A 27,299-nucleotide genomic window follows, 5' to 3' on the forward strand; every position below is an offset into this window, starting at 1 on the left:
GTTTAAGGCGCTCGGTGGCCAAAAGCCAGGCAGAAGAAGAGTGCGCTTGAATCCTGATGGGCTCCAGTCAGAAGCGAGACCCAAACATTTCCATGGGGTCTGGAAGAACGGCCGCTTTCTCTCCGCCTGCCCACTCAGAAAGAATCCCGCCGAGTTCGGCGCAAAGCAAAGCGTGGAAAAGTTACTTGGAAGAAAAATGAATGTAACGGCAAGCGAAGGCCACCCGCAACACTGCGGTGGTAGGGTGACGCTCCGTGACCCAGAGCATCACCCTCTTATTACTCGGTTGCTGGTGGTTTCTGCATAGAATCAACGATAGCCGTTCTCAACAGTGACCTCTCAAGCAAAATGGGACTTTCTTCTAGGAAGCAGAAGCCTGCGATCCGGCTCCGGTAAAAGCCACGGACTGTTGCTTTTCGCTTCAGAGGGAGCAGCAGGCCGGTTGTTTGCAACCACTAGACAGCTTTCGAGCGGAAGGTCCCGGGTCGGCCCTGCACCCAGTGCCCTCCAAACGGGACCCTCTTTGAAAGGCGGCGCAAGGAGGGACTGCAGAAAAAGGCACCGTGTTCTGCCCGGCGCCCTTCGGCTGTGCTGGGCTATCGCTCACATCATGCCTAGCCAGCATCTTCCGTGCGTCTCAGAAGGGGAGATCTGAACGCCACTCGCCTGGAAGGAAAGGGACGAGGGCCAATGCCTCTGTTGCTGCCGTCCCGCTTCCCTTCGCCTTCCGTGGATCCCCCGCCCCCATAAGTCTCTCTCTCCCCCCCCCCCACACGACTGCGGAGGGTTCGACCACGAGAAGGCCTCGTTGACTTCGATCCTGGAGGGGCGCCTTTCCTGGTGCCGGAGTGGCCTGCTCAATCCCAGTTACAGGACTCCAGGACCAATCCAACCAGGTCTTTCCTTAGATCAGCGTTTAATACTTGAAAGGCTGTCAGGCAGAGGAGGGGCTCGATCTGTGATCATCCTAGAGTGGTAGGACACGCAACAATGGGCTCAAGTTACATGAAACCGGATTGCGGTTGAATATCAGGAAAAAAAAACTTCCTAACTGTTAGAGCAGTACGACAGTGGAACCCGTGGCCTCCGTAAATAGTGAGGGTTCCAACACTGGAAGCATTCAAGAGAAACTTAAACAACCACCTGGCAGATATCTTTTGATTTGTATTCCTGCATCCAGCAGTGGGATAGACTTGAGGGCCTTATAGGCCCCTTCCAACTTCATTAATATACGAAATTACATGGAAAAACGCGGGAGAGGAACCTTCCACCATTTCGCCCTGAGCTATTTCTTTTGAGAACAGAATGAAGTCGTCCTGATCTGAGAGCCTTGGACCCAATACGTACCCAGAACTGCTCAACAAGCAGGCTGGCTAGAGCATTCTGGGAGCTGTAGTCGAAAAGTGGCACCATTCTGCTCTGCTTAAACTCTGGCACAGATCTGTAGATTAAGTTAATCATCACTTATTCCCCACTCTTCGAGGTTTGCTTTGCATGACTAATTCTTCATTCTCTCTTAGGATATCCCCCCCCCCATGGGAGAGTGGACGAGTGTCCCGCTGCCTCCCCCAAACTGCTTCTTTTCAAGTTGGAATCCTGGCCCCAGCTTCCGTTTTCCTGCCCGACCCCCTTCCAGCTTGGGTGACTGGAAGATTGATGGGGCTTTTGCATCAACGCTTGTCTTTCCTGGGAGGTAGGGGCTGTCGACATGGGCAAATTAATACGGTTAATTACCCATCTGCGCTGGAGACTAACCAGATCCTTCTTTGATTGGATTGTGACTGCGGCAGTCTCGAGCTTCTGGGATGGGACGTGGCCGCATCTGTGTGCAATATTCAAACCCACCGATGAGTCCTAGCTTTTCACGCTTTATAATATATTGTAGAAGATCTTTCAGAGCAACGTTCGTAAGCAGCTCTTTAAAGCCTGGCAACTTGGATTAGGTTAGTGCGGTTTGCTGAAAGGAGGCGGCAGCGGCTTTAATCCGAAATGAAGAGAGCTCTTATTTCTTACTGACGCATGAAGTCCCACACTCAAAGGGGACTTCTTGTCTCCATAATTCAGTTGTGGATCGGGATAAACCCGGCAGCCTAGAAAGAAAAATGTTTTTCTTTTCTTTTTGAATTCCAAAATCTGGAGGGAAAATGGAGCATGGTTAGGGATTTAGCTAAAGTTCCTGTTCTCAGAATTATCTGCAACCTGCAGTTCTCCCTCCCTACCCTGGGAGTAAAACCCATAGAATATGGTGGGATTTATTTTAAAAACTAGGAAAACATAAGCATGGGATCTTCTGGCACAAAATAACATTTAGGAGGTAATTCACTAGAGTTTAGCTGTAAAAATTGCACATGTATCCCTGAGCCACTTGTAATTCCAAAAGGCAGTCTGGTGCAGTGGTTAGAGTGTTGGACTGGTGAGATCAAAGTTCAAGTCCTCTGTGAGTCAGGTGGATCTTGGGCCCTACTTCACAGGATGGTTGTCATGAGGATAAAGTAAAGAGGAAGTTCAGTTTTTTGGAAGGAAAGTCAGGATATGAATGGAATTTATACAGAAGTAATCCTCTACATGTCTATGTAGAAATAATGGCAGCTTCTGTTCTGGGCAGGCAATGGGGTGCCTGTTTCCAAAAATTTGGGGTGAGTAAACCTCCTCTTTGTCCCTAGCCTTTGAGTTCAATGTGGCTTCTGTCTGTTAAATAGTTGATTGCAGTATGCAGAGCCAGTGAATTAGGTGGGTTATTTATTAAGAAACAGTGTTAGGACTATTAGGAAACACATCTACGAAGTTGGGATGAATGGTTCTGTCTCCAGAAAACTGTGTAGGAAGGATCTTTAAAGGGTGATGGGCTTTCAGATGGATCAGGACATGACTCAGCAAACTTGGAGTCAGGATGGAATACAGGGTGGAGAGGGAAAGCAACTAATCCACATTCATTCCATGCTAATTTTAACTATTCTACTATTCTTCTGAAATTGATCAATGGTGTGCACAAGCTTTTAGTCTCGAGGCCCATCCCAATTTCTCAGCAAACCACTACCACTACCTATAGACAGCAGGACTGCAGCACCATGTGAGGTCAAACCATGATCTTGACCTTTCTACTCCTTTTAGCTGTCTTTGAACCATCCTCAGTCATCCTCTATGCGCTGGACAATAACCCCCATCAGCCCCAGCCTGCAAGGTCTATTGGCTGTGCTGGAAAGTTCTAATGACTTTCGGAGGAAAGGCAGGGAAGTTGCAACTGTGTGCCATAGTGGAACTTGACATTGCACATCTCTCCTCTAAAACATTATAACTGGGTACCTTCCAATTTAGCTAGCATGAAATGGATTTTCACAAGCTAGAACTGATTACTTTCAAATGTGGCTAATTTGTATTGGGGGGGGAATAAGGGGGAATGAACTTTGTGATCCCCTTCATGAATCTGTGACCTGATCCTCAGGAGTCAAGAAAGATTCTCCTTATTGATAGTGGCCATGTAATGAGAGAGGAGAACCCTTCTGTATCTGAGCTTGTTAGTCAGGCTGGCATCAGAATGAATGGAAACTCTTCCTCATTTGGAATCCATGAATACATCAACCTTCCTCCTAACTCCTATTTTAGGACCCACTGCTAAAGATGGAGATGTGTGTGTTTCTTTCTCTAAACAATACCCCACAGATAGATACCTAAGTAAATTTCGGCAAAGATTTAAACATCATCATTATCATGGGCTGTCAAGTCAGTTCTGACTTATGGTCAGCCTTTTCCATGATAGAGAATATTCAGAAGTGGTTTTCTGTTCCCTTCTTCTGCAGGCTCCTTGGGACTGTGCAGCTTGCCCAAGGCCACACAGGCTGGCTCTCCTCCCTGGAGGCACAGTGGCCAAGATTTGCTATCGAGTACACATGGTTAGAATTGTTGTAAAGGTATCAAAAGGAGAGTTGCCTTTATGTGGGAGATGTTAGCTACTATATCCGTGAATAAAATCGACTCAGGCAAGAACAGTGTTTTATATCTGTCTCTTGTACATCTCCCACCTGCCTGCCAATGGAATAAATTCCTATGGTATGTGACGGTGTATAGAATCCAGCCATAGACTCTGCAACCAAAAAAAACGTCGGGGAGGTTTTGGTTTTGAGGCTAGGGCTGCCAAGAACTTTTTTTCTTATATTGTAGTTAAAACAAACAAACAAACAAACAAAAAACAGTCCACGTGCAACTATTTGGGCTTCCATCTCAATCCACTTGCCGCGAAAGAGGGAAAGAAGAGAGGGAGAGAGGAGATAAAAAAGAGGATGCAAACGTTTGCCAACAAAATGCCATCGTTTCGGGGGGGGGGGAGCATTTAACCAATGCATGCAAGCCGACAGGAAGTCCAAGAGACAAACGGAAAGCCATTTGGGCTGAACGCGGCCGACAGCAAGCATTTTATCTTAAGCGAGTTGCGGATTGCCTCTTGATTAGCGATTGCTTAATTAAATGCTGGGGGAATGTATGAGGATGGAGATGTTATTTTAGAAATTCAGAGTCTAAGACTGAGACACCGCAGTCGTTTCTCTCACTCTCCTCCCTCCCTTCCTCTTGTCTTTCTCTGTCTCCCCAGAGTTATTAGATAATGGATCTTAATGAGTCGCGTGTCCTAATTAATTTTCACTTCTGTTTTGTAAGTCTGCCGAGATCTCGAGGAAAGAAGACACTCAGCTTACTGGGAAGAAGAGTGGATCGGGGGGGGGGCAGAGAAGTTACTTGTACAGATCGTGGCTGGAGGCGATTTAAAGATACTCCTTCTTTAACCTATCTCACTAACGTTGGTAGGCTCAGCAAACAACACCAGGGCTGGCCCAAGTCATTTTGCTGCCTGGGCCGGAGTGGCAGAAGGTCTCCCCTTACCCACCACATCAAGGTGCGTAACAAAGAAATCCAGTCAAGATATTTTGTAGCACGAGGCAGGAAACCCCATAAGCGCCGCTTCGTCTCTGCGACAGTAAAAGTTCTATAGGAACAAGGTCAATAACGGGTAACCTGTTGCCCTGTCGGGACAATCAAAATCAGTTGCTTGAGGTCACCTCCTTCTTCTGCCAGTTCAGGACCGGCCCTGAACTAGAACGAGCCACTCAGGTCTGCTTGGTCCCCTTTTTAACTGGAATCCCAAAGAAATATCCGGCAAACCCAGTCTTGGGTCTTGCCCTTTGTAGCCAGAGGATTAACCGTTCATGGACGAAAGGGGAAGAAATAACAGAAATAAAAGAGAAAGAGAGAGGGGACGAAGCAACTCCAATGTTATCTTCTCTAACTGAATAAGCTCCCGCAAAAAAAGGGCGACCTTCTTCCCTGTTCGGTTATCTTCCCAGTGACATTTCAGTAACTACATCCCTTGAAGGTACAGCAAATAACTGTAACAAGGGGAAAGTCGTGGAGGCTTTTGGAGCTGGCTGAAAATAAATTATAGTGGGGGACGGGGCAATTCTGAAGAGGAGACGTTGCCTTTGGGACGGTGGTTGTAAGAGAGGAAAGGGGAAAAAAATAAACAGGAATGGAAACCAGCTCAGTCATTTCACGCAATTAAAGTGCCGGTATTCGTTTGCCCGGGCGATCCTCTGTTTTCCCGATTCCGCCCTCCTCCTACCTCCGTTACTTCAAGAGACACGAGGAACGAGAGAGAGAGAGAGAGAGAGAGGCATCTGAGCGGTGTTGGTTGGTTACAATGAGGAGAAGAAGTTGGCCGCGGCGCCTGAAATATTGATGCGAAGACTGCAACTTGATCAGAAGGAAAAAGCAAGATTGGCCGAACTCAGAAAGCTGCCTCTTTGCTTTGAGTCTCCCTCCGAGAAACTGTAGCCTTCCCTCTCAGCTCGCTTCAGTAAATAAATAAATAAATAAATAAATAAATAAATAAATAAATAAATAAATAAATAAATAAATAAATAAATAAATAAATAAATAAATAAATAAATGAGACAGATACCTTAACAGATGCCGAGTCTTGTGCTGCTCTGCAGGGGTGTAAGTTCTTGGAAGACAGTTTGAAATGGGAGGCAACTCGATCCTATGCTTGTTTCCTTGGGAGCACATCCAAGGCGTAATTCCGCACCCAACAGACAACGTTCTCCCTCCCCCTCACCCCCATCTTCATCTCTTTCTTTTTTCTTATTTGCAGATCAGCTTAAACCAAAGCAGATTTGTGGGCAAACACAAATCCCTCGAAGGGGCTCATTCTTCTGGAGGATTAAGAGTTGGGATTTCTGTTGAATGGCCCCGTAAGAATAGTATTATCTCTAATAAAGATGACAACCTTGTTATTGATGATGATCTACTACTATTACAACAGTAGAAAGGAGACAAAAACGGAAAGTTGTAGAATAACATGTGGGGGAGGGAGAACAAAAAATGAATGTGTAATTTTGCTAATTAATGGCGATGACAATATTTTGTGAGCTGTCCCCTGAAATGTTCCCAGAGGATGGTTTCAGGCCAGTCCGTTCTACCTCACGGGGTTGTTGTGAGCACAGACTGTAGGAAAGACACTTAGGCAAGTTCAGTCAGAAAAACAATGTAAGGGGTGATGACGCTATTGTGGGTTGCTGCTGGGAGTACTTCATATGAACAGCAATATCAGAGTAGTGTCACTGACCATGATAACGTGCTTCACCTAAAATACTCTGAATGAAAGCGAGTTTGAAAGTATTTGGAAAGCAAAGTTCCTTTCTACGCAAACAGGAGACACCCAGGGAAGTTGTGGACCACGATCAGAGTTACGTGATTTGGAGAAAAGCAATTTTAAGCCTGATGATCAGATCAGCTTTTTACCTCAGCAGCAGAGTCATGACGCAGTTGAAAAATTGCTTGGCATCTGAGGCGTTCGGGTCCCATGTGGAGCGAAACCGCTACACATGCCAAGTATTTCGGGGGTAATTGTGTTGCTGACAGAAGCCGGAAGAAGAGTTTTAGGGAAAGCATCTTGAACTAGGGGCAGGGTTTTAAAAAAGAAGAAGGAGAAGACGAAAGAGAAGGAGAGTCTTATGCCACCTCGTTGTAAAGAAAGGCGCATGGATTCCAACAGGATTTCCTTCTAAGTAAGGACGTAGGTACTGGCGAAGAAGAGGGAGCCTGTTTACACCGATGCTGGGGTGCTTCGACGTCGCTCCGAGGGAATTCCCTCTGGCAGAATCGAATGGGAAGAATTCTCCTGCAGGGATCGGATTTCAGCAGAATACCCAGTAGAAAAGCCGCAAATGGCACACGCAGGCACACACAGGCACCTGTTTTAATGACATATATTCCAAAACAATAGATCTGCTCCTACCAACTTTCTTTCTCAAGGAAGAAATACTACACACCCTGACCAGGAATTGAGTTGCTCCCCCCCCCCCCCGCTCGCCTCCACCCTTCTTTACCGGAAGGGAGCCAAGAAATGGTCCCAGCCCCAAATATCACCCCCACCCCCAGAACCACCCGCATTTCCTCTGGTTTAGGGCTATAAGCCTAAGTCTTGGAAAGCAGAGCTGGCTGCCCCAGCAAACACACATTGAATTCATCGGAACGGAGGATCCGGTTTAAATTAGGCGACAAATCTGAACAAGAGACAGTGGCTGGGTCTCGGTGGATCTTTCCCTTCTGCCTTCGATTATTTTGACCCAGGGAAGGAGCAAAGCTGCGTGTGTGATCCATCTGCGGGCTTTGCTTCCTCTCTCTCCCCCCCCTTCCATCCCCCACCCGCCCCCACCCCCTCCGCCACTTCCTTCTTCGCAATCGCTGCACCGAAAGTCCTTGACGCCTGCCAGTCTGTTATAGCGCTAGTGGGTTACAACCCAGAAAGCGAGGGAAGCGGAGGAGGGGAGGTTGGGGGGGGGTGAGGAGGAAGGGAGGGGGTTAAGGAGCACTGAGTCGTCTTGACTCTCTCCACTCTGGGACTGGCAGCATTTAACTCCCTGCCTCGTCCTTAAAATAGCTCGCTTTGGAAAGGAGGAGGTGACCTCTTTTTGTGGGATCCTTTCCTTCCCACTCGCCCGCTATTAAGGAGATGACAATATGACATCCCGGCAGAAGAGGGAGAGCAAATGTGTTTGGGGTAAACAGGCTGGGGAAGATGCTGGGCATGTGACCAGCAGATAGAGAGGAAGCACTGGGGGATTTAGCCTTCGAAGGAAGGAAGGAAATAGAAATAAGAAGGAAAGAAAGAAGGAAAAGACCCAAGAAAGGAAGAAAGGAGAGAAAGAAAAGGAAGGAAGGAAACTTCATTGGGAAGGCTAAGGTCTGGGGGTGGGGGCACCTAAGTTGTGGCCACACTGTTACAGTAAGGAAGGTGGTCGACAAAAGTCAGCCAGACACCCCTTTTATTCAGACACACCCTGGGAATTAGCTCGGTGGGTTTGCTTGACTCTACCCAAGAATGCTAGAGCTGCCTCCCTGAACCAGACCATAGGCCAACAATGGCCAGAGAGAGGCACTGAGGAAGGTCACAAGCAGAGCAGGTGGGAGACGGCGGCGGAGAGCTTGCTCAGCTCATAACTAAGAGGGCTGTAGGCTTAGTGCTTCATATATATACTCCTTCTTTGCCTGAATGATGTTGTGATATGGTCTCTGATGCTTGTGCTTGCATGCCTGTGACCCACCAGCACAAACACTACCATCACTGATCTAAAAAAAAAACTAGCTAGAATATAGAACTTATTTATAAGAACCAGGGATTGTTTAATATAATTATTCTCATTACATCAGTGGTGCATTGTACCTTTGTCTGTCAATGGGTATATATTTACTTTTTCACCCCAAACTCAGTGATTTGGAATCTGATGTAGTGATGCTTAAAACAGACCTACTGCAGTCAGTGGAAATTAGATTTAGTTATGACTTACTTTTCCTTTTGATTTCACTGAGCTACTCCAGTGGTAGTTAAGTTCTGATCCCACCAATATCTGTATCTCATGTCTACTACAGAGACGACAACAAGTCTCTTCCAAATTCAATTATCTTTGCCAACCTAGCAGAGAGAAGATTCAAAATTTGCCCACTCCTGAATTATAGTTTTCCAGGGTGGAAAAATCAGGTCGTAATCCCAATTCTCAGTCAGATGTTTATGTACAAACTTGTGTACAAAGAAGAAAGAAAGAAGAAAATAGAAAACAGATATAAATTACATGGAAGCCTACGCCATGCTGTGCAGATCAGCTTAAATAACAACTTCAGTTCCATTTTAAGAATAAACAAAATGAATGTTTAGGAATATATTTTAAACAGATGACATCATAATAAGAGCAGACAGTATACAGTTTCTCACCCCCTTTATTACTGCTATTAATAGAACTAATATTATATCTTTTTTGAACTGTTTTAAAACACTCTCTGTTAATCCCTGACTGAGACAGTGTATGTTGTCTGTCTCTCTATACTTTGATATTATGTATGTGGTCAAGCCAGCATCCGTTGCCTCTTCTCCCTGTGTTCACAGCTTCAGATGTGAGTTTTACAACCCAAGCCCGGCTGATAGAATAAGTTCCACTGAATACACAGGGCCTGAGTTTTGAGTAAGAACGGATAAGGTTGGTTTGGGAGAAGGGAATTCTTAGCACACTTCCTCATCCTAACAAAGTTTGCTTCAAAGTAAACACAGGGATCTGGTTACAAGGTGTTCAGAGAGTCAGCAAACTGCTTGCCCTATAAATTTATTTCTAGGGAGGGTTGAGTGTTTGGGATTTACTGTTGTTATTTGTTTGTTTTTTAATATCAGGACTGAAGACTTGAAGAAGCATCCGTGGTTATTTCTGCAGCTTTTTCCCTAGTAGCTATTTTATCGTAAAAGCTCGTGTTCGTCTTTCTTCCAATACTTCCTAATACAGTATGTTTTGCTTTTAAACTGAGCTGCACCATCAATCTCTAAAGACCTAAAATTTAAATGTAGACTTTGAAAACTCAGCTGGGAGGCAGTCTTTTTCTGATACCTGAAGCACTAGCAAGTTTATTAGGCCATAATATTTTTTTTTGTAAATCTTCATCAGAAACATATAGTCCAAGAAAGATTATGTCATAATAAATGTATTTGTTTTAAGAGCAACACTTGTTGTTGTTATTTCAACAGCCTGATACACCTGCCTTTCTGAGATGAGTTAGCCTGGTGTGTATGAATGTGTGTGCCTGCATGAGTGTGCATCTATGTGTCCAATTCTTCCTAATAAAAGAACGGTCACAAAGGAACCCAGGGCACAAGCAACCTGGGTATTTATATCATCATCATCATCATCATCATCATCATCATCATCATCATCATCATCATCATCATCATCATCATCATCATCATCATCATCATCATCATATTTGCTACCATTCTCCCCAATGTCCTTGTTACTCATTATTTAACTTTATATTCCATCTTTCTCTACTAGGCCTCCAAGGTGGTTAACAGTAACGAAATACAGATTTAAAAAGATAGCCTCAAGTTATATACGTACAAGTTAAGAGGTGTCCATTTATTTCAATAACTTATTCACTGAAGAGATCCCTCATGGTAGAAGGAGAAGGAGAGGAAGAAAATCATAGATAAGGTAAAGGATTTCCTCCAGATCTCTCACCTACCGAAGAAGCAGAAGATAAGGGGCTGCCTTAGGAGTAGAACAAATCTCCTAAGTATTGCCTGGCATGTTCTTTGATGAAGTTAATACCCACTATGCGTAAATAACTCTAAAAATGGCATCTCGGTTTAGAACAGAAGGACAAGAGAAGGAGGAGAAAAAGGAGCCGGCCCAACCGTGTTGAAGCATTCACAAGCGACTGTGAGCCAGAGAGGTTTGATGTTGGATTTACTCTTTCTAAAAACAATGGGGATTGGGGGAAAATGCATTTGGGTTGAAGCAGACGCTGGGCTGAGATCTTCAGGAAAACTCATAAGTTTCAAAGGTCATCCCGCTGGCTTCCCTGTGAGGCGTTTAGGGAGGGTGGGGGGCGAGCAGCGATTTTGTCCGAAGAGACAAGCGTGCCTGAGATTTGGGGTTCGCTGTAGTAAGAGAGATGTGTTTATTTCCAGATTTTGGGTTTCTGCCGGGCTTGTGGCGATCAAAGGCACGCTCCGGGATAGAGGAACTGGAGCAGGAAAAAAAACAACGGGGTGAGAATGAATGAAGTTGTGGAGGGATTCTTTGTGCGCGCCTTTGGCAAGAGCGACTGAAAGTAGCCTGCGTTTTGCTTCCAGCAAAGTAATGGAAAGAGTTTGGAAAGCCTTCAGCCGCAACAGAGAGAGGGGGAGCACTGGAAAGCAAGTGTGCCTTCGACCACAGCTTTCGCCGCTTCTCTGAAGTATCTGGCCATTTCTCTCTCTTCCCGTTTTCATTGAGAGCTCAAGGCGGTCGACTGAAAACGACTTTCCGAAGTTAAAAGGGGTTTGTGACGGACCGGTTGGGCGGAAAGTTAAAGGCTCGCGATCCTAATCAGAAATAAACCCTGGTGAACTGCATCAAGATCAATCCCCATGGAAGAGTTGCTTGCAGGCTTAAAGACAGCTGTTACATTCAGACTCGCAGAATTTTAAATGTGAGGGAAATGGCGGCGGGTCTCGCCACCAGGGGCTGCTGGCTTTAAATCAGCACCTCTCGGCATTGGTTTAAGGTTTGGCATTTGGAAAAATGGGCTGAAGGGGGGAGCGACCCTACTAAGGGGAGAAGGCCACAAGAAACTGCAACCTCTCAATTTAGGGGCCTGGAAACGGAGCGCTGGTACGAACCTGCCTCTTCAAAATCACTGTAATGATGATTAGAATGGTGGCGCAGTAAAACGTGGAAAGTTAGAGCAATTTCTGGGGGGGGAAACGAAAGGGACGACCATTTTGGTACCAGAAGCAGTATAAAAACACACGATCGTAATAACAGTCTAGAGTTCTGTGCTTCTCAGAGACGAAGAAGTTTTATTTGGCGTAAGCTTTCCTGGTCTGCGGCGGGCTTTCCCAGTGGCATGTTACGAAGTGGGTTGCAGTCCATGAAAACTACCTCCCCGTTCCCGCTTCCAGACTTCCTGTGACAATGATCATAATCCGAAATGAGATTTAAGGACCGGCCTCGCTACTCTTCTAAACTATGGAAGGAAGTTTGACGATCTGCCCAGTCATTTGATACCATTCCGGTCCTCCCGGGAAATGTGGTAGCTCAGTGGTAGGACACGTGGTTCGTATGCAAAACGTTCCAGATTCCATCCTTGGCTCCTTTCCTTCCTGGAAAACTAAGGAAGACCCACGTTTGAAACCTTGTGGAACAACAGCTAGGCTAAGGTAGACTTTTGTCTCGCTAGAAGGAGGCTTCTAGACACGGAAAGACCGCTGGGAACTTATTTCCGGATAATTATGTTTCAGGCTGGGAATGTGGGGAAGAAATTGGTCGTGGTCAAATACGAGTCTGGGGGAGGGGGATTGTCTTTCCTCTTGACATTTTTTTATGTTCAGCTCTTTTCAGTGTCCCAAAACAGCTTGGCGGAAAATGTGGCTCTCTCTTCTCACAGGAGTGAAGTCTTTCTATCTCCGTGTAAACGAACACCTCGTTTTTCCTACGGATTCAAAGGTTACTTACACAGGTCTAATTTCTTTAGAATCAACCTTGTAACTGAGCTCATCTTAGCAACCAAACCCCCCAGCCTGGCCCTTCCTTCTTGGAGCACTGTGCAAGGCCTAAGGAAAGCAGCTGACAAGGCCCATAGCTCTTGTTAATAAAGGAAGGAAGGAAGGAAGGAAGGAAGGAAGGAAGGAAGGAAGGAAGGAAGGAAGGAAGGAAGGAAGGAAGGAAGGAAGGAAGGAAGGAAGGAAGGAAGGAAGGAAGGAAGGAAGGAAATAGTTTCAAACGTTTAGATTATTCATTAGTCTGTTGTTTCACAACCAAATAAGGGTGTTTTGGCACCTTAATGACTGACACCTATTTTTTGGCACTACCTGTCTTGAATGGCATCATCCACCTGGTGGAGTGCTTTCCAGTCTATTTAAACTCGCTTGCTTGTTTATTGATTTATTTACTTTCTCTTTATAGCTTGTTAAACCACGCGCCCTGATTTAACAGATTCTCAGTCCAACCTCACACAAGGGTAGAAGGGATTGGATTAGGCACCATATCCTCAACCCAAAAGAGCAATGAGCCTCAGGCATATCTATTCAGGAGTAAATCTCCCTGGGACAATCCACCACCGGGTTACTTCCTTAGTAAAGCTGCAGTGTTCTTGGACTCCAGGCACACTTGCTTGAGAGCAAGCCTTCCCCCAACCCCCAAATCAGTGAGAGGCACTTCTCAGCAGAGTGGTGGAGTTGGGCTGGGCTGCAAGTGTATTTAAAGCCACAGCCTTACCTGGAAGAAAGGAAAATAAATTTCCAGGAAACGTGGATCCAAAAAGTTGAAATGAAATCAAGTATTTCGTACTAAACGGCCCTGCAGGATGGGCGTGGGAAGGAAAGAAGAGGCCTGGGCCAGTCTTTTAATGCAAGAGTCTCAAACTATTCTTCACGCCCACTCTACTAGGTAGTTTATTTGCCTTAAAAATGTTTATTTCCCTTAAACTGTTTATTTCGCTTAAAATGGATTTTTGTCAAGAAATAGGAAAGGGAAGGAAGAAGGGGGAAATGGGGTTTTTTCCTCAAGCTAGAAAACCTGTTTTTGCTATAGACCGAGAAGGTAGAAAAGATAGCCTGCGAGAAACGGCGTAAAAAGCCTCCACGGTTTTTGCTTCGCACCCCCTCAACCCTCGTCGCCACCCCAACGCCTTGAGGTCCTGCATCTCACCGGGAGCGATCACAGCACCACCTGCTGCCATCTCGCCCAGAACACCGCGTCCCCATTATATCTCCAGAGACTGCTTTCCCTGGCCCCAAGGAAATCAGGAGAAGAAGCTGATCCTGATCTTCTCTCCTCTCGTTTCACTGGGCAACCGGCACCCTGTGGGAGTGGGGAGGGAACTGGGGGACGAAATGGAGCAGCTCAAGATGCCCTGCCAAGTGAAAGAAACAGAGTTTGTGGGGAGGAGAAAAAGATCCAGACCCTTTGTGCCCCATTGAGCCAAGGAAATTGTACTTTTCAGAAGAAGGAATAGGATGAAGACACACCGAAGCCATCCATAAGTGAGGGCAACGGTAGGAAGGCGCTCCAGGACCTCACAGCTATGTGCATCTCCCCTCGCTTCTGCCTTGGCCTCCCCGAAAGCGACGCACCCATACAAGTCTGCGGATCCCTCTCACCCTCCCCCCCAAAAATAAATATTTACCTCACCTCAGTGGGACTCCTCGAAACCAACTGTTATTAAAGTCATCCAGCGAGAGCCCCTCATCTTGATGGGTTTGACACATTAAATTGGAAATTGCCAAGATAACATTAGTTTGATTAGAATGGAAAGCCTAGCTGCTCTCGCACAAAACTGCACAGGGTGGTAGAGACGGAGTCTGTCTGTCCACCCGCCTGAGACCAAACAAATATGCCATCATAAGTAAAGTCTAACATCAAAAACTCTGCATTCACTGTATTGGAGTCCCCTTTGGCTGTAAGAAGGACTGAGCCGTTTTAAAGTAGAGAAAATGAAGTGATAATAGATTTTTACATAATACTCACTGAAAACTACTGGTTTGTTATTACATAAGGGCTTACATGATTTTCATGGTAACTCTGAGGGTCTCTCAGAATACAGAAAGAGGAATGGGGCGATATGCAAGCTTTCGCGTTGTACAGAATTCTGCTTGATGAAGAATCTTGTTTAGATCTGGACTGGTATGTTTCTGCGCCAGAAGTATAAAAGAGATCACTTTACCGAGCAGGACAGGCAGAAATATAAATTGTCAAGATAATAATAAATCACAAACAGTTCATTATTAGAAACGGACAATAGACTGTTACAAAGTTAATTTCCACATTCCGAAGAGAAAACATAGAAAAAGAGAAGGAGGCATTTTAACAACCAGCTGATTTGGTCTCATGGACTGCATGGCTCCAGCAGTTTCTTGTATCCTTTTCTCCCCAAATGCATGCATTTTTTCCTATTTTAACTCCTTGAAAAGCATCGTCTGCCAATTTCACTATTTATTCCTGCTTTTTTAAAAAAAGTAGTGAAATGAACTGTTTCGTTCTACTGGAAGATTTATGCAGCTCCAGCCCTATGGGATGTTTATTCCAAAATATCAATGATTTCAATAAAATTTAATCCCAGGTAGAGGTGCATAGGAAGGGCAATCCGAGAAGCGGAGGGGGAAAAAAACCCGCAACTCTCCCGCGAACAAATAGAATCGCGTTGCAGACGCTCTTTCGGGCACTGTACTTCCATTGTTGCGGAAAATCAAGCAGGACGCGGCAGCCGCTGGCACCTGCAGAAAACCGCTCTCCTGATGGTTGTTAACAAGGAGCTGGAGGGCATAAAGCAATAAACGTGCCAAATCTACCTGTGCGCTCGCTACACCCTAGGAATAAAGTATCTCAACAAACCGGGGAAAGAACGCTGGCTATAACATTATATAGCCTCTCCTTCAACCACTCGAGAATCCTCCCTGCCACCACCCGGTTCTTCTATAGGACTAGAAAAACATTTAAAAAGTCATTGCGGATTTGGAAATGCTCGGCTCGGGTTACCCTTCCGCGTGTTGGAGTGGAACTCTTGTTAAAAGCAGGAGAACACGGCGAGACCCTTACAGAGTTACTGAACCGACTCAAGGAGTTAACCGCCGGGAAAGAAAAATGGGAAGAAATTAGAGGGACCCTAACCGTAAGCCCCGAGAAAGAGGCTCACAGAGACCTGTCTTTGCCCCGCAAACAAGTTGTTCTACCGAAAGAAAACCTCACCGAGCCCTTGTTTACGCAGAGTAATACGGGGGGAAAATTCTGGCAAAATACAAGTCAACTCTTCAGCCTTGTCCTGACTGGGTGAAAAGGAAAGTCTGGGGGTAAAAATAAAGAGTGAGCAAAAAAGCGAAGGGGGTGGGCAGACAACCTCTTGTTGATCCTTTCTTATAGTCAGGCCCTTTTAAAAAGCATCTCTCAAATCTGCAACAAATTTAGCCTCCCTACATAGTCTTACCCTACGTTCTCATAAATCTCAGTCGGGAAGGATGCTGGTATACCCAAAGCCTAGGCGTTTCCTGCCTCTCCAACTATCTCTAGCTTTTATCCATGATATTTTTTTTCCTACCTGACTCTTCTTCCGTAATTCTCCAAAGATCCTTTTTTGCCCCTGAGTGGACGCCAGATTTAAAAAACAAAAAACCCGGAAAAAACCACCATAGGCCGATTTCCTCTCCTAAAAGAGAACGCAATAGATCCACAGCGGTGTTGGTTCCCATTTAATGTCTTTCTCCGGTCCATCTTTGCGAGAGATGTGGCGATACCACCTGGATGTTCAGCTATAAATCCCCTTGCAAATAATAAATGGATTAATAATAACAAGGTATGAAGGTCTTTTTATAGAAAAAATGAGAGAGAATTGAAACTAAATGCGGCAGTTAGACAACCATTTTGATAAGAGGATAATTGAGGCGACACTGGTGTATAATTAGAGGATAATTTATGCTATATCCACTTTTATTCCACCTCCCAAAATAAACCCAGTCCATAATCATTACAGGCAAATTGTTCTGAATTTTATAGCTGCAATTTGAACAAAGTAGTGCAGTTAATCATGGGAGATTTTTTTTTCTTTTTTGTGTATTCCTGATTAGAAGTCTAATTGCCTCCTTTCGGAAAGTAAAAATAACTGCGAAGCGACTCTATTTTTATCATTAACAATGTTGACAATAAAATAAAATCAACTGGAATTGTAATCGAAAGGCAAATTTAGGGCGAAGGCACTTTTGCTCGGGTAGTTTATATTGCAATCAAGATTTGCCAAACCACTAACCGCATGCCTCATTTGAATATATTTGAAAGCATTACAGACGCTTCTGTTTTCGGAGGTGGGGGAGGATGTATTACTGACGGATCTGTAAGGATTCGCCCTAGGAGCAGCGTGCTTAAAAGCAGACACGACTGTATCGATCAAGAAGGATGCCACGATATTGTAATGGTGTTGACTGCTTTATTCTTATGAACACCACGACGGGACTGGAATGATCTCTCACTAAGGATGACTGTTGATTTTGTTTAGAAATTAATATCAGAAATCTTTATGGGTCAGGATCCATAGAAATCCTTAGAGGGCTAGCGCTTTCCTGCCTTGAGACTCTGAACAGAACGTTTGAACTGAGTTGGGGATTCAGGAACACACACATGCCGCCCGTATATGAGGCAAGTAGTTATCAAGCTTGCGATTGAAAGTTGTTAGGGGACCACATATACAGTCTCTGTGTGTATCTGTGCGCGCGCATAGGTACTTGCATATATACACACACGTACAAGTGTCTCTCTGCCAGCATTCGTGTGTCTCTACCATTCGTAACATGCGTAATTGAAAGGGTGCCTGGATTTGTAAGTGAGACTGTTACTTCAGAGCGCAGCCTTGTTGCGATGCAGCGCAGAGCGGCGCAATACGCGCGCGCGCGCGCGGACACATACACACGCACGCACACACACACACACAGAGGGACAGCGCCCGCCACTCTGGTTGGCTAGCTGGTAGGCTGGCTTCTTGCTCGCTCCAAGCTTTGAAGTTGTGCAGAAGGTGGGCTCGCGCAGACGCCAGTAGAAGTGCCCGGGCTTGGTGACGTCAGGGGTTGAGTGGCCAATAGGAAGCCGCTGCCCTTTGGAGACAAACCATTCCACTTGTGGCGTTTTTGTTGTGTGTGTGGGTGTATGTATGTCTGTGTGTCTATGTGTGTGTGTGTGTGCGCGCGGGCGTGGTGCGTCCCCTCCCTCCTCCAGTCTAAAAGCAGCTCAACTTTAAGAGAATCCACCTTAAAAGGAAAAAAAAAAAGAGGAAAAAATCTGTGCCTTCAACTCCACCAGCTTCAAAACACGCACGCGCGCGCGCGCGCACAACACCCAACCTAACCAAAAGCCAAATAACAAACCCCGACCAAGGAAAAAGCGAGGGAGGGAGGAGTGGAAATGAGAGAGCGAGAGGGAAAGCGCGCGCGAGAAGCCCCCAAGCCGTGCATGGAGAGGAAGAGAAGGAGACAGGGGAAAAGCCCCAGGAAGGACTAAGTCGGCTGCTCTTTTCTCTCTTCCTGGCGCGCCCCCCCCCCCTCCCGTCCTTCGCTCTCTTCCCCTCAGTTCCTTTCCCGCTCCTCTCTTCTCGCCCTCCCCAGCTCCTCACACACTCCTCCCCCCTCCCTCAGTTAACAAGGCCCCTCTCCCCCTCGCGCTCTCGCGCTCTCTTTCTCTCCTTTCTCCCACCTCGCTTCCCCACCCCCCACCTACCCCACACACATTCACACTTACACACACACACACACACACACACACCTCGACTCGCGAAAGGGGAGGAAAAAAAAGGGATTGAGAGAGAGAGAGAGAGATTAAAAAAAAAACAAAGCAAAACAAAATTGCGCGCGAGCCCCGTCGCTAATTCCCGCCCGGCTCAGGCTAATAGGCTCCCTCGAAGGTGGCGGGAGCGCGAGGGGGGCGACGAGCCGGGCAGAGGCGCTCGTCGCTGGCTGCCCAACTTGGATGATGACCATGACTACGATGGCTGACGGGCTGGAAGCGCAGGACTCGTCCAAATCCGCCTTCATGGAGTTCGGGCAGCAGCCGCCGCCGCCGCCGCCGGCGCCTCAGCAGCCGCCTCAGCCGCCGCCGCCGCCGCCACCGCCGCCGCCTCCAGTGGCACAGGCGCCCGGCGGCTCCTCACACGCGGCGCAGCAGCAGCAGCAGCAGCAACAGCAGCAGCAGCAGCAGCAACAGCAACAGCAGCCGCCACAGAGTTCGCCGGCGGCAGCCATGGCGGGCGCCCACTACCCGCTCCACTGCCTCCACTCGGCTGCGCCCGCCTCGCACTCGCACCCGCACCACCAGCACCCGCACCACCACCACCACCATCACCACCACCACGCCGCGCCCTACCCGGCCGGCCCGGCCGGCGCCAACTCCTACAGCCACCGCTCGCTCGCCGCTGCGGCCGCCGCCGCCGCCGCCTACCCCTACGTGAGCCACTCTCAGCACAGCCCGTACCTCCAGTCCTACCACGGCGGCGGCGGCAGCGGCGGTGGCGGCGGCGGCGGCGCGGGCAGCCAGACGCGGCCGGACGACGCAGGTGGGTGACACGGACACGCGCGCAGGTCCCCACGCCAAGGCCCCCCGCGCCCCCCCACCCCAGCCCAGCCCCCACCCGCCCCGCTCGCCCTTTCCCGTCCGTCCTTTCTTTGTCTCCTTTTTCTGCCGCTTCCCCCTTCTTTCGATCGCTTCTTTCCATCCTTCTTTTTCTGCTTTCTCTGTTCCCACCTTCTCTCTTTCGTGGTTTCTCTCCGTCTTCCCTCTCTTTCTTTCCATTCCTTCTGTCCCTTCCCTCTTTTTTAGTTCCCTTCCCTTCTCTCTCAGTTTCCCTTCGGCCTTTCTTCTTTTTCCGGTTTCTCTCTTTCTTTCCTTTGGTTTCCTTCACTTCTTTCTGTTTTATTCTCTCTGCATCGCCTTCCTTCCTTCCTTCCTTCCTTCCTTCCTTCCTTCCTTCCTTCCTTCCTTCCTTCCTTCCCGTCCTTTACACATTTCATTGGAAGGCACTTCCCAACTAAGCGTCTGGACTTTTGCTTCCAAGAAAATCGCGGGATGAAGGGAGATGGAGATCAGCATCCAGCCTTGGCTTTCGGTCGCTTCTTTTCGAAGTGTCATCTGTTCCGCCCGATCCAGGCCCTTGTCTGTTCCAGAATTAAATCCCACTCGGTTGGAGGGGTTTGCTCTTAAATGACCGTGCCTAGGACTTTCTCGTTCTCCCTGCCTTTGTGACGGGAGCATGTCCTGGACTTGCACTCCGGGACCCACGCACATGCCTTTACAGGGACAGCCGCCGAAGTGTGCGGGAATGCGGAAGCGCCTTTTTGGTTCGGGGGCTACAAGCCCCGCTCATTCGCTTGGGCGCCGTGGATATGCAAACCTGGGTTTCTAAGGACAGGTTAGCGAAGCCCCTGTGGGCCTCCTGCAGTTCAGCCGTCCGGAGGAACCGGGAGTGTTTTTATTCTAGCATGTTTGTTTTCTTAGCCTGTGGATGCCCTCCCCGCGGTGGCCTGCCCAAGCAGAAGTGCTCCTAGAACATGCAAGCGGGCCGTTTCCTTTCTCCTACAACGGCGGGCCACCACGCAGCAGTTGGGGCAAGAATGCCAGGCTACTTGTGAGAGAATTCCTCAGCACCCAAAGGGAGAAAGGCCCTGAGCCTCGCTCTCTTTTTGCTTTTGCACGAGATGATTAGAAAGACAGAGAGCTTAAAAACAGGATTAGCGCCAGAGGGGAAAAGGTCAGACGCTAGTGATTACTGTAATCGTGCTCTATTGCCTGTAAGATGCGCTTCTTGCACAATTGATCACGCATTAGTTCAGCCACCACGTATAGGAAATACACTGTCAGTTCAATCCATACATCCAGTGGTTATCCATCCATTTACTGGGCTATTCCATAATAAATTCCTCAGTAAATAAATGGCAGCCACCAACCCTGCAGAACTTACTCCCTGTATGTCCGTATTTCATAAACTGTTACCTCGTTTGGTTGTGTGTATCTCTGTGCGGCATGTCTTTTACTATCTATTTAGGTAAAATTTTCCCTGTGTTTCATGAAACTTAAAATGAAAGTCCTTTCACGAACAGGAAAAGGAAAACACAGGAGAAAAAAACTATTCTCTGTGTATGCCTATGTGTGTGTGCATCATAACTGTATATGGAAACAATAAAGCATACATTTTGATAGAGTACAGGTGTCTTTGGTAAACAGAGGAAGTACAGGCATAGATTAGATGAACAGGTAGGGAGATACATGTAGAAACGGCTAGTTTACAGGGTGTCTTACAGATTCGACCATAAAATTAACGATCAGGACTGGACACAGGTTGGGATTGTTCCCATGAGCAGGAGTACTTTTTGTTTCAGCAAGGTACTGCTTAAATACATTTCACAGGGCGACATGAATTGCTAACATGCCTCCCTACCAAACTTGTCAGGAAACCACGTGTGACCATTTTGTAGATAAAAAAATGAATGCTCCACTATAGAAAACTGTTGAGATGATTTTGTTGGCGCCCTGTCCTTTGTATTTTTACACGCGCGCCCCCCATGTCTTTTACTATTGTAGTCGTGCTTACAGCTGGTTTTATCGCTGGATGCTATTAATTCACGTGTGCGCAGACACAGCCCAATCTGGAAAAGACCCGGGAGGGGGGTGGCTTTGAAAAGGAAGGTGGTATATTGGACACCTCCTTGCTAACCCGTTTTCCTCCTTGACTGCAGATCAGCAAAAAACCACAGTTATCGAAAACGGGGAGATACGGTTTAACGGGAAGGGGAAGAAGATTCGGAAGCCTCGAACCATTTACTCGAGTCTCCAGTTGCAGGCTTTAAACCACCGCTTCCAGCAGACCCAGTACCTGGCACTTCCTGAAAGAGCAGAACTGGCCGCATCACTAGGACTTACCCAGACGCAGGTAATTCCAAGTTCCTGAGATCCTGGATGGGACAATGCCAGGACAGGCCCAACTCAAACTGAAACAAATTATGGCCACTGTTACCAGCAGTAAAGAACACAACTGGATCTCATCATATCTATAGGGCCCATGGATGCGTTTGTGTGAGGAAGATGTTCAAATGTAATATATATATGACATGTATATGACATTTGAACTTCAACATGCATGAAGGTTAGAGAGCTTTGTGCCCACCGAACAAGAATTTGGATGTTTGTTCATGCTGATATTGCCAAAATGCAAAGGACAAAATAACCACTGAGATAGGAGGTTCTGAAAAGAATTTTAAAGCTGTTTTAAAGTGGTGGTGGTGGGTAGGAGACGGGGAAGAATAATCTCTCAATTCTGATCTGATACACTGAAGCTATATTTTATATGGTATACAGCCGCAGAGCCCAAAGAATGCATGCCTCCCTCAGTAATATTCAATAGTAAATTATCCTGGATGAGTAACTAGAATTCAGGGGGTGCCCTTAGGCGAAATGTACAAAAGGTGATGATAGAGTTGACGATCAAAGGGAAGCATGTAGAAAATTAGAGGAAGTTAAGCCACAGTTAAATGTGGTTGTTGTGTTCTTGGTTTCCCAACAAATTTAAGCTTGAATGACACCCGAAATACTATTGACTAGGAGCAAGAGATAAAGCGATTAATTGGATTCACAGATGGTGGGGAGGGAGTTTGAAATGTTATGGTGCCACTTATAATCTTTTGGGCGGAAGAGAGGGTTAGAGATAGAGTATGCCTGTATGTAGTAGTTGCTGCCAAGAGTGTAAGCAGAAACGAGACTACTGCATAAATCAATTGGGATGTTTGGTGACTGATGTTGATAAGGATGTCTTTGAAGTAAGAAAAGGCATGGAGATATATCTGGGGGGAAATCATACCTTTATGTGTAAAGAGAATCTAGATCTTTAGAAAACTAAACCTACAGAAGAAAGAAAGCGGGCTCTGCCAGCTTTGCACCTAGGATGTTTTGCAAAAATGACATCCGGCTTGAATGACATCCAGTTCCTCTACATGGCTGCAATGGTTTTCTTTGTTTCCTTTCAAAGGGTTCTTCCATTTCAAGGGCCTCTAAGGCCCAGTTTCAATGGTTTTGCACCACGTAAAGACTCTGGGATGACCCTGGCTGTAAATTATAGACCTCCAGCCTCCTCCTAAGCATTTAAAGTCTCCAGGCCTTTCCCCAGATACTGTGGAATGGCCTGCTGAAACGGATTCCTTTTTCACTCATGTATTACTTCTTTATAGGCCTAACAGAAATGCAACAAAACTGACGTGTGGATTTAAGCCAATTTAGACCCATTTCAGCCAGCTGCCAGACAGCTTTAAAGCTTGATTGTAACCTCTGCTCCCAGAGTGGAAGTGCACTCCTGTTCAAGAAGATGCATTTTGAAAGAAATCCCACAGACTTTGGTGGAACTTTGTACTAGGTGTGTTATAGTATCATGCCTGTATCCCATGCAGATTTTAGGGCCATAACTATTATTGTCAAACTAAGTTTCTGAGCTTAGAAGCAGCTGTGCTCCCCTTTGGAGGGTAGAATATTTCATCTCTGCTGCAGGAAAAATCCAATGAATGGAAGCAGATAAAGGCAACCTATGACTTTTGCGAAGCTGTTGAGCTGCAATTCCCATCACCCGACACCTTTGCCTAGAGCTGATGGGACCTGTATGCCAAGAGCCTCTGAAAGGCCCAGGACTGACCACCCTCCTGAGCCAAAGGACCTGTGAACTCAGAAATCCAGCCTATGATCTGTAGTATTGTTCTTTCAGAATGGAGCCACCATTTTATGTTTTGAATCAAAACATGTGGGTCCACCTCTGGCTACCAGAAGCCCTTCAGGGTTCAGGCAGGATTTTTTCCTAGCTTGACCTGAGGATAAAGTTTTTCACTGTAAATAATGCATTGCATTCCCCCCCCCCACAAATAATTATAAAATGGTGGTTGCATTTTTATAGTTATGCAATATATTATAGGCTGTTACCTATCGGAACTGTCCACATATGTAGGTTATGTTCCTATACAGGTCCCTATAAAGGGAGGTGCGCAAAATAAATGGGCAAAGAGAAGGATTGCTTTGTAACTCTCCCAGGTGAGGAAATGGCCTTTGAACAATGCAAACACACAAGTTACCTAAGAGCAGATCCCAACTTCATGTGCTTTAAACAAATGGCATTGGAAGAGTGAAGGGTTATATTGAAGTCTGTGACACAGTGGCAGGCAGGGCCAAATGCTCCATAGAGAAGAGAAAAAGAAAGGAAGCAAGAAAGAGAGAGTACTGGGATTCTCTGGCCCTGCCTTTCCCCATTTATCTGGTTTGGTCCACATGTCTCAAAAGGTGTCTTCTGCTTTTTGGTTGCAGGTGAAGATCTGGTTCCAGAACAAGCGCTCCAAGTTCAAGAAGTTGCTCAAGCAAGGCAGTAATCCACACGAGAGTGACCCCTTGCCGGGCTCTGCCACTCTGTCCCCGAGGTCTCCAGGGTTGCCTCCTGTCTGGGACGTTTCAGCCTCTGCCAAAGGAGTCAACATGCCTCCCAATAGCTACATGCCTGGCTATTCTCACTGGTACTCTTCTCCACATCAAGACACAATGCAGAGACCACAAATGATGTGAATGGTCCAAGAGAAACAACTTCACGGAGAAGCCGCTGTCTCCAGCACAGCCCTGCCAAAGGGGCCAGCTTGCAGGGGTTCTGGGTGAATTTGGAGTTGTGTGGTAAAGGAAGACAGACTGGGGCAGCTTTCCCTTTCCCTTCCCTTTAACCTCAGCGATTGATCTTGAACAGAAAGAGACTATTTGCGTTGTGGCCCACGTCAGATGCTCCTCTTTAGGATATTTCCCTTGGGACATGGAGGCACCAGTCCTCCCTTGGAGAGTATAAGTTCAAGCAAGCAAGCAAGCAAGGAACAAAAAAAAGGTACAAGCTTTTCCCACCAGTCCACGCGGCAGCTTTTAAAAAAGAACTGGTTCAATGAAGAAGCAGCTAAGGAAGCTGTCCTATTTTCATTCACTAAAATCAGATTAACACAGTAGAGATTGGAAAGGGGTGGGAAGGTTTGCTTTTTTAAAAAAAAAAGGAGGGAGAAAATAATATTTGGAAAGATGGGGGCATGGGAGGGGAGGAAGAAACTGACCTTAGAACACTTCCACCAAGCAAAGAGTCCTTGTGTTTCCTGGGAGTGGAACTGACAATCTCTTTGAAGTCTATAAGGCACCTGAAATAACCTGAAACTGACCAGATGTTGCACAGTTGAAAGGGAAGTAAAGCTGTAGCACTTCTGCAGCCTTTATTCATTTCTGTGGGGCTTCTAAAATAGAGTTTCCTATGTGGCTTATGCCCAAAGAGAAAGAGAACAGAGAAAAATAACTTGCCTAACAGAACAAGGCAAACCTCCCCTTCATCCTACGGCTGAAATGCCATCCTCCTACCCCATCAACCCAATGGTCTGCGGCACTCTCTCAGTTTCCCAGCCATCCACCAAACTTGCTGTACATATTGTTCAATTTTAGTTGTATATATACTTTGTATGTTTTGTCTCCTTTCATATATAGAGTAAAAAACAAGAAAATGTCCAGAAGAGTCTTTCTCTATATTTTGGAAAGATACAGTAACTGCTCTCCCCCTCCCAATTCTTTTGAAGTGCAGGGCGCTGGAGTTAAATACCCCAGTCCTAAAACATGTAGTATATCAGCCCGGTCTTTACTCTCTCAGTGATGTTCTGCTCCCTGGCAAGCCTGCAGCCTGGAAATCCATGTAAGGGAGTGTCCTGAGTGACTTCAAGAGGACTGCTCTGGAGTGAACATGCCCTGAATATGCTATTTAGCTGAGATCTGAATAGAAAGCTTAGGAGAGAAAGATGCAAATATCATACGATGGAAAAGAATGCACAAGAGATATTCCTATGTTTATCGACATGTATTCTTGTAGTAGGTGGTGGGTGGTTAGTGGCAGAGGCATGTTGTGTAGCTCATACACACACAAGTGCACCCAAGCTAGTCCAGAAATCTTGTCTGTTTTGTGACTGTCTACCTATTATTTACTCATTCAAGTGTTTAAAAAATTTTCCGAAAGGAAATTCATCTTGATCCACCATCTGGTGGATTTAAACCAACAAGCTTCCTCTGAAGTCAACCGTGCTTTAAAAATAAAAAAAGCTCTTTCCAGCACCTCCTTGGGCATTAACAGGGTTGGATACTGCCTGCCTTCTGCTGTGTTGCCAAGTAAATGTTTTGATTTTGGGAAATCTAGTGAAACACACACACTTTCCTTATCCTGTTTCAACCTGATTGTCAGGACAGTCGGCCCTCAGCCGGGCTGTTGGTAGTTCTGTTTTGGAGCAGATTCAAACGAAGCCGAGAGCTTGCCCACCTTTGTTATGTGGGGCTGCCTAGGTGTTGTTATTGTAGTCCGCTTCTCCAGGCAGACCATTGAAGCTGCCTACTTGTTCCCCCCAGAGCTCCGAGAGCGCTTTCCCTGGTTCACAATGCCAGTGTCCAAAGCGAATGATATCCTTCGTAGGTTGTGCAAAAGGCAAGAAATCATAAAACATGAAAAAGCCCCTTTCGTCACACAAGCAAGATGCCCCATACTGTGAGAATTAATGGCTAGAGCCCTGGGCATCCTTCAAATTATGAACCTTGAAACCACTGAGCCATTTATCAGAAGTCAATGGAGATCCTCGGAGTGCTGCATATAATGACAGCTACATACAGTCGTGCAAAAGGACAGTCACTATAATTAGACACAAAAGCCAAGACTACTTACCAATATACCAGCGCCGGGTTTTTGTTGAGCAACTTCCACGCTCAGTCAGTCTTCAGAATGGCTTAAAACCGATCAAGTCTTGTCATTTTCTACCATTCGTATTGTTACATTAGGAGGAAAAAATGTTTTCTTTTCTCTTTTTTTTTTGCACCCCCTCCCCATTCCTACTGTGAAACTTTGGGTTCTGCTCTCCCCAGGATCAATTGCGAACAAAGACCCCAGCTGCAGCGCCATCCAATTTGAAGCAGACATTGGGGACAATTTAAGGTTTTTATCCATAAGAAGGTTTTTTCCCCCATTCTCTTAAATGCAGCCATAATTAGAGTAATTTTTCATGTAGCCCGCTGATTACAGCGTTTTTACCGTCAAAGATAATTACCTGTAATTTTCTTCCACTTTTAATACTAAAAAGCCATCTTTATTTAGATTCAGGAACAGGAAAGGCGAAACAAAAGAGGGAAATTATTCTGTTATTCATACACAAATTGCAGAGACGTAGGACCTAAAATTGAAAATTAACCAAAATTATAATGCTAGGAAGAATGGAAGAGGCTTCTGAGGTACAGCTGGTTGTGGGGTTCACTGAATTATTCAGATCGTGTTAGAGAGAGAAAGCTATCATATCCAGGGTAGCCATTCCCCTTCCTCAACCAGCCAGGCTATCCTTTCCCTAAAGGTTTCTTGATGATGATGATGATGGATAATCCTAAAACCAGTAGAATCCCACCGAAGGGGGTCCAGGGGGATAGAGATGCAGCAAGCGAAGCCCCACTCCAGTAGCCTGTGAGACCAGGGTCCCAATTCGCAGCATGCTTTCTAGAAGCAAGTAGTACCACTAGGATGAATGGTTAGGCCTCAGTCACTGGTAAAATAAATTTGCATATATTAGGGCGGCATAAAAAGAAAGCAGATCTCGGTCTCCTGAAATAATATGGCACAGCTCCCGCGCTTTTGAATGGAATCGGCCGGCGCACTTCAGTTTATCTAATAATACTTATTTTTGGTTTAACTAGGAATCTGAA

The 27,299-nt window shown here is 46.3% G+C and overlaps 1 protein-coding gene and 1 long non-coding RNA gene across 2 annotated transcripts in view; one reads left to right on the top strand and one right to left on the bottom strand.

The window, feature by feature from the left end:
• The window catches only part of LOC140708130 (uncharacterized), a 41,909-nt gene extending 24,578 nt beyond the window's left edge, over window positions 1–17,331 (bottom strand). Inside the window, exon 1 of the long non-coding RNA XR_012088285.2 lies at window positions 16,105–17,331. This is a non-coding gene — a long non-coding RNA (uncharacterized LOC140708130). The remainder of the gene's footprint in view (window positions 1–16,104) is intronic.
• Window positions 17,332–17,523: 192 nt separating this feature from the next.
• On the top strand, window positions 17,524–25,090 carry DLX6 (distal-less homeobox 6). Its single transcript, XM_073003221.2, has 3 exons — window positions 17,524–19,098; window positions 21,275–21,468; window positions 23,874–25,090. Exons 1-3 carry the CDS (start codon window positions 18,516–18,518, stop codon window positions 24,123–24,125), a joined length of 1,029 nt encoding a protein of 342 aa, XP_072859322.1. The 5' UTR covers window positions 17,524–18,515; the 3' UTR covers window positions 24,126–25,090.
• Window positions 25,091–27,299: the final 2,209 nt, after the last annotated feature.

This window comes from Pogona vitticeps, chromosome 6, assembly GCF_051106095.1.
Source record: "Pogona vitticeps strain Pit_001003342236 chromosome 6, PviZW2.1, whole genome shotgun sequence".
In the NCBI taxonomy this organism is placed as follows: Eukaryota; Metazoa; Chordata; class Lepidosauria; order Squamata; family Agamidae; genus Pogona; species Pogona vitticeps.